The sequence below is a fragment of the Temnothorax curvispinosus genome, unplaced genomic scaffold (genome assembly GCF_003070985.1).
Source record: "Temnothorax curvispinosus isolate PA1 unplaced genomic scaffold, ASM307098v1 QBEX01003751.1, whole genome shotgun sequence".
Taxonomy (NCBI): domain Eukaryota; kingdom Metazoa; phylum Arthropoda; class Insecta; order Hymenoptera; family Formicidae; genus Temnothorax; species Temnothorax curvispinosus.
Window position 1 is genome coordinate 1 of NW_020213531.1, and position 7585 is coordinate 7585.

Below are 7585 nucleotides of genomic sequence, written 5' to 3' on the forward strand. Positions count from 1 at the left end.
GGATCGTCACTGTGATACTTCATGCTGACGTTCTTCAAGATCAATTGTCCTTGGGACGGCCATGTAGACGGCGGCGGATCGTCCGAGGTAATGGAACCCTCCTGGGGAAGATTCGTGTATTGGAGTAGTCTTTCTACGGAGGTCATCAGCGACATCGTCTCGGAAAACTGCTTTATGCCATATTGCCAGTGACCGATTAAAATCATCGATTGCGATATTGCCAGACCTACTTTACTGTCCTCTACACTGTCTGTATCATGAAGATAAACGAAAAAATTAGTAATAGCTCAATGATTCCTCACGATCGTCGAAATGTATTTTCCAACACCGCAGAAATAAAGAATCTTCATACTAAAGCTTAAATCCCAAAAGATTCTATTAATTTGTTGTAGCTTTTTGTATCTTCTCCAAATATTTCGAAGTTGTGAAAACTATTTAGGGCCACTTCAACCAAACTCCGATTAACGTCATCGTTGATTAGTCCATTGGAAATGACCAATCGTCGATTGGATCAGAATTTGGTCGAAATGGCCCTTAATCTTCAAGAAGAATGTTTTAAATAATTATAATTTACCATTCTCATTCATCAATACTAGGGAGAAGCAAATCAAGGCGAGGAACAGGCACAAAATTAGATCCGTAAAGACACCGAAGGCTGCCGAACTTGTTATAAAGAGGTACCACGTGCCGCTGTGATGGTCTTGCAACATGTCGAACTGTTTTCGCATCATCTTCTCGATTTCGACGCCGCCGCTTCTAATCGTCGGTAGGCCGTTCAGCGTAGCATTCACATGTGAGAATAACGGGCTTTTGGCTGAAAACGCAAACGCAAATTTAAACTGGAACTTACAAATTCTGCGTGAGAACATACAGATCCAAGTTTGATGGCAAAAGTCAAACAGAATCTAGGAGTTAAGAAATAAATGAGTCGTGCGTATTCCGTCTCGTTCTTTCTAATAAATAGTATATTGTTCCAATACTTACTTACGCCTTCGAGACGTTTGACGTTTTGAGCGATTTTCAGGTAGAATATCGTCGCGAAGTAAAACAAGATGACCAGTACTGCTATCGGTATCAGCATCCATTGATTAATTATAGCCTCCATGGTTAATACACCGCATATTGTGAAAACCACTTGAAACGCCTCTAACATAATTTTGGGCAGGTATTCGTCTACGGTGCCCAAGTCTTTCGAAAATCTGTTTAAAATTCTCCCTGGAACAAAAAACCTATAAATTTAAACAAGGCTTAAACATCTGGGAATTAAAACCGTTGTTTCAATGATTTACATTTCTGACACTATAAATATTCGAAGAAGGATCTATGCCAATCGTCCCGCATCATAGCTCTTTATGAATAAGGAGAAAAATAAAAACCACCCGACAAATTCAAACTCGACTAAAATTTGTCAGTCTTGTTTCTTCCGGATTTAAAAATTTGTAAACTCTTCAAAATTTCTTTTTGGAGCAACAATTTCCTTTGCCTATTGTAATCTTGCGATTATTGCTCACCAGAAGGATTAGTGTGGAAGAATGACATGCGCGCCTGCAACAGGTTGGAGAACATGGAATTGTGGAGGTTGTAGCTCGATTTCATGCAGATTTTCATAAAGAGGAAGCTGCGAAGCAAAGTGGTAGCAATACAGGCGATGATGCAGAATGTGTATACGTATATAGCATCCACAGTACTGAGCAGGCCGTCTGGGTTCAGCGTGAAGATCGACCCAAGGAAACTATCGTTGTACATGTTTGCGAACTGTTTGGCCTGACTAGAGTTTTCAATGCGCCTAACATCCTCCAAGTGGGTCCAATATGAGAGCCAATAATCATTCCCTGTTGTTGCAACCTGACTGATGGCGAAGAGCAGCAGCAATATGAACAGGGTAAAGTAGTTGCGCCGTGATGGAAATATTTCTTGTACACTTTGCCAGACATTTGGCCGCGTGCTATTATTTCGGCTTCCGAGCTGTTCTCCGCATAATCCGAATCGCCAATGTCCGAATGCTGCGCGAAAACAAAATAACAATCTAATTACTTGACTTTTGCAACGGACGCAGCTCGATAGAGATAGTCGCGCTATGATCATAAAAAATATTAAGAAAACAATATGTTAAGAAAATTAACGAATATTTAGGAACCACTTAACTTCTCTGGTTATAGCATACTCTTCGGGAATTTTTTTAAATTTACTTTGTTAGTTGCTAATCAGTAACTAAATTTGTATTAATTATCTTTAGCGCGAACATATGTCATATAAATATACTTTTTTCAATTATTTTGTCTCGTTACGAATGTATTTGTGTTAAACAAATTTTATATATGAAAAATTTTGACGGTTCCCGTTTTTTAATTAAAAAGGGCGAGAGATAAGGTTTATCTTACAATGGAACTCGCGGTCGATAATTCCGAATCACGTCGCGTTATCGACATTTGTCTCGTAGATATTTCCAAGGTTCTTCTCGTGTTCTGTTCATTCTTCTGTGCTTCGTGACTCAAATTGTCCAACATTCCAATAAAATCTACTAATTCGTTATAGATTCCTTGCATCTTCACAAAACCCTTTAGAAATAAAATCAAGATGTTTAAGTATTTCTTGTAATTATTTATGATTTAGATATAAATTTATAAATATTTGAATTTTAAAACGGTAAAACTGCATAAAAGGTCACATCTCACCGATTTCAAAGTTACTTAAATATGTTGTATGAGAGATTTTTCAGAGTAATTCTTTGCCAGAAAATAAAGAGGACGCCATTTACTTTTTTTCTTGCAAAGAATTACTCAGAAGAACCTCCATTACAACATATTTAAGTAGCGTTAAAATCAGTGAAACGTGACCTTTTATGCAGTTTTACCTTTAAAACTTTTAATATAAATTCAAAAACTTTTTATTATATTTATCTATTTAAGAATTAAGGCTCCTGATCCCTAAGTCGAGAACTCTACGTTGACTATGGGGCTCCAATAAAAATCGCAATTTTGTCCCATTTTTGTACTTGATATTGTTTAAATAAATCATTAAAAAATTGAAAAAAGATATAAACAGAAAATCTTAAAAAACCGTAATTGCTATTCTCGATGTCATAGAAGTACCATAAAAATTTCATTCATTTTTACCGTACATGAGCAGAGATACATATTATGATATTTACATGGGATGTATATCTATTACATATATATACAATTTTTGTAACTTTTAAAGCAAATATCTCAGAAACGGGTCGGACAATCGATCGCAAATTTAACACAGGTTTTTGGGATATATAAGTGCACAATCTCTGTAAATTTCAGCTTTATCCCTTTATTTTGACATAAGCGACATACCGTTTTTTTTCAATATTTAATTAAGTGTTCGCGCATCTATCGATCGACTGCGTTCTACTTTGGTTCTCACTGTTTTAAATATTTTGACAAACTGAATAAATGTACGAAAGTGAAATTTTGAGGTATACTTTTACTTTATGGTATACTAGCTGGTTACCCGGGCTTCGCCCCGGTAATGAAAAATTATACACTCTATAGCACTCGCCGGAAAATTCTACCCCTATTTTATATATGGTCTTAATACAAAATCTGTCCAGCCGTTCTTGAGTTATAAATGGTGTAACTAACCCGACTTTGTTTTATTTATATATATAGATTTATAGAAAAAATGGTTATTATTAAAAATTTTTTATTAATAATGCTGCCATCTTTTGTTAATTTTTTATTCCATTTCTTTCAGGTGGTTCATGCATTTAGGTCATATGTACATACTTAGCCCGGAAAATTTAATATGAAATGAAAGATTAACGTTCCTCGAGTGTGTCTGAAAAATTTTGGATTTTTTAACCGATTGGTTCCGGAGATATATATGTCCGTAAACTTTGCCAATTTAACGCGGTGGGGGGACCCTTATCCGAAAAACGAGGTTAAAGCGCTTATGCTGCAAAAATTGCAATACTCAAAACTAGATAAACGAACCAAAAACTGACGAAACGATGCAATAAACATTTTGCAAGATATTGGATGAAAGCCCGAGTTCATTGACCGTACCATATATTAATAAAACGTAATTTTCGATTGACTAAATCGACAACACGGAACTGACGGCTGGACTCGAGCGGCATTAGCGGCAGCTTGGCATCGTCGCATGTGTCAGCTGATGAGTATAGCGCATATCTCAAAACATTCGTTTACCATGTTCTGGACGCTGAATAAAGCAAAGGGTGAAATAAAAATATTCGTCCATTTCTGAAAAAAATTAAAATTAGGTTGCATCAAGATCTGCAATACTGAATAAATACAAGTTTCAATACAATGAGGTTATAAAATGTCCAAATAATTTTAACATGCATTTATTCGTTGCCGCGCTGCTGTTGTACATATATTCACACGGCTCACAACTCTAGAAAAAGATGTGACTTTTGTCTCAATATTTTAATTACGTAAAGGTCGTATAAAGATGTCATAAATAATAAATCTAATTATATATGCTGATTTTTACGGACAAAAATCACACTTATTTATCAGTAATAAAAATAGTTGCCTATTTGACTTGCAAGTACTGCATGAACCACCTTAAGATTTCTATATACTTAGCTAAAGTTTGCCTTGATCAGACCACCGAGAACCGAGAAATTATTGCAAAACAAAAAAGAGTGGAGTACATTTCAGCTATATATATATATATATATATGTCATATATATCACATATCGTATATTTATATTGTGGCGATTACATCGGCACATTCAGATGGCAAAGAACGAAACATAGGCTCTTACGTCTATCGTAGTCATAGACTTTGTCACCGCCGGGTGAACAACCCAAACGCTCAGGCAGAGAAAAACACCGAGACGATAAACATAGTAGACAGCTAATGATCACAATGCATTAAAAAATATTCTATTTCTTTTCATTTGCACACTTTTTTAAATTTCAAATTTAACCTTTTTATGAATTCATAGAGAGTCAATAGTAGCACAAGTGGTGTTTCACAATCGACGTAATTAATTACATATCTCTGACTTTTAATACTCTGTACATTTACCTAATATTGTTTCCACACTCTCCCTTTTTTCAGATTTCGCATCTATCTAAAATAGGTGGAAAAAATTCCAAAAAAATCACGATGGTAATCATGGGAAGAATCATCCATTGCACTCTCGCAACAAAATATAGTTGGAAAGGAGGAAAAAGCAAACGACAATTTTGTTTTTTTAATGGATTGCTGATTGCCGTCATTTGTAAGCTTGCAAGTTATTTTATTATTTATAATTTTTACTTTGTGTTATTAAAAGCGTCGTGATTACCAAATCTTATGTATACAGCTGTTTTGTAAGGCAAAATTTTAAGATAATGATAGCTCATCGTTTTTTCTTTTTTGATTATGTTTATTCTTATCTGTGTAGGTGCAACTAGGCATACTAAACATATAGATACAATGGTGTCACCTGATGCTACTGAGAAAGATGTTATTACAGGTATCAAAGAGTTTCTTCAAGAGTTTCAGTCAATTGGCCGAGCTAAAACGTAAGTAACTTACTGTATTAATCTCTTTTTTCGTTTATGTTAATTCTAATTTCTTTTTATTCTTGACAGATGGGAAGCAAAGCAGCAGAATGAAAGAAATCCAGATCTTCATGAACATATGTCTGAAACGGAAGAAACCTCTATTTTGAATAAAAGTGAATGAAAGGTGAACAAAGTGAAGCTTCTTTAACTGATGTGGAAGATGATAGTAACAAGCACCTTTCCGATATTAATAATAAAAAACTAGTTCTTTATGTTAAAGAGTCAGATGATGATTCGTCATAGTAGCCTATAATGTCATTAAAAAAAAATTAACGAATGTATAGTGTTTTTATTTTTCCTCACAGAGTAATACTACAGAATATAAAAAAGATTTTAGTTATATATAATGCATTGTAATATGCTTTGCATTATACAACTTTATTTATTTTAATTTTGTGTTTTTATGTGACACTAAAGTTTATTATCATATTATATAATATGCTGTGATATTAACATGTATGAGAGATAGATATAATTATATATATTTTTTTTAACTGTTTTATTAAATAATTTTTTGTAAAGAACGACTTTTCTATATATGACACCTGACACTTATTCCTTAATATTGCATATATAATTTAATACTAGATACAATAATATTGAATATTACTATATTATATATATTATATATAACATATCTGTTTTTAATGAGGTATAGATATCCGATATACATGCAGAATCAGATATCATATCTGGAGATGAAATTATCTCTAGCTTTTTACGAACTTGAAGATGTCTTTAAGATATTCTCATGATATCTTGCGCAATCAGATATTCCGTCATTCAGATATCTTCTAGATATCTTAGAGATATATTTTGCTGTGTGGGTACATAACACTAAACATTATTGCATTTAGCATTTATCTTATCTCACGCGTGACAGTGTATCTACGCGATTTGCAGACACGAGTCTCTCCCTGAAAGTAGAGATGCCAGATTCCCAGTATGCGCCGAGTAAGGTCATTCTATAGGGGGTTTTATTAGTCGGTAAGAATCCGACATACCTCCTGGTCCTTCCCTGGAGACCTCGGGGACCTCCAAGTTCACCAGAATTTACTATCGTCACGATAGCAAAGTCACTGAATGACGGCACCTGCATACACAGTAAAAAATTTAATGTCAATGAAAGTCCACTCTAAATTTTGTGTTAAAATAACTCATTCATTGTGTTATTTTTTACATTTAGAAATGTTATATCGACATTTTTTAGTCGATATAACATTTCTAAATGTAAAAAAATAACATGATAAATGAGTTATTTTAACACAAAATTTAGAGTGGACTTCCATTGACATTAAATTTGTTACAGTGTACTAATGAAGATAAGACACTACTCGTTCCAGAAACAGGTTTATCTCTTTATGCAACACGCATTAAAGTATGGCGCGTACGACTTTTTTATCATGAAAGATCAATCAGTGATTTTGCCAAAAGCTCAATAATGCCAGGAAGTATTTAATTTTGTATAAAATAAATTGTTTAGTTTTACTTTAACCGAATAATAAAGTAGTTTACTTTAGCCATACTTTATTTTGCCTTTTACCGAAAAAAATAAATCGTTCTCCTTCTCTTTCGTTACGCAAGCGTTACGCAAGCGTCCTTGCTGTTAAAAGAGAGAGGACGCGTGCTCTTACGGCAGGGGCCGAAGTTTATGGGCAGAGCATCTCTGCTTAAGACCATTGCTCGTAACAAAGTTTTAGTCATAATCGTAAGACTGTAAGAAAATAGACCAATCACAGTCGATTATTCTCCTTGAGCTCAAAGAATAATCGAGTGTGATTGGTCTATTTTCTTATATGGCCTTACGATTATTATGACTAAAACTTTGTTACGTGCAATGGCCTTTATTCTCTGCGGCTCTCAGACGTAAATTATCCTCCAGAGCAAATGAAGCATCTCGTGGTATTACGATGGCAAATACAAGTGACCACGACGACAGTGTAGAGTATTACGCTTTGCGTGAAAAGCTGGATAGTGCGGATAAGTTATATGCAGCGACACATTTGAAGACTGATGAGACTAGAGCGAACGC

General features: G+C 34.4%; 2 protein-coding genes across 2 annotated transcripts; one reads left to right on the forward strand and one right to left on the reverse strand.

The window, feature by feature from the left end:
* Positions 1-4: 4 nt before the first annotated feature.
* Positions 5-2749, reverse strand: LOC112452846 (probable multidrug resistance-associated protein lethal(2)03659; the record flags this gene model as incomplete). The annotated part of the gene is made up of 5 exons (XM_025013265.1): positions 2382-2749; positions 1512-2003; positions 985-1215; positions 575-814; positions 5-250 (listed from the first exon to the last, which is right to left on the reverse strand). Coding segments are annotated over exons 2-5 (952 nt in total), but the record flags the coding sequence as incomplete, so codon positions are not given.
* A 2298-nt stretch (positions 2750-5047) lies between these two features.
* LOC112452845 lies at positions 5048-5683 on the forward strand. The gene is made up of 3 exons (XM_025013264.1): positions 5048-5225; positions 5391-5511; positions 5581-5683. Exons 1-3 carry the CDS (start codon positions 5111-5113, stop codon positions 5672-5674), a joined length of 330 nt encoding a protein of 109 aa, XP_024869032.1. The 5' UTR covers positions 5048-5110; the 3' UTR covers positions 5675-5683.
* Positions 5684-7585: the final 1902 nt, after the last annotated feature.

Excerpts from the sequence above, each read along its gene's own strand:
- LOC112452845 (XM_025013264.1), top strand. The coding sequence starts at position 5,111 with ATGGTAATCATGGGAAGAATCATCCATTGCACTCTCGCAACAAAATAT. Across the intron at positions 5,226-5,390 it reads ATTGCTGATTGCCGTCATTT|GTGCAACTAGGCATACTAAA; the intron begins GTAAGCTTGCAA and ends TTATCTGTGTAG. Across the intron at positions 5,512-5,580 it reads TCAATTGGCCGAGCTAAAAC|ATGGGAAGCAAAGCAGCAGA; the intron begins GTAAGTAACTTA and ends TATTCTTGACAG.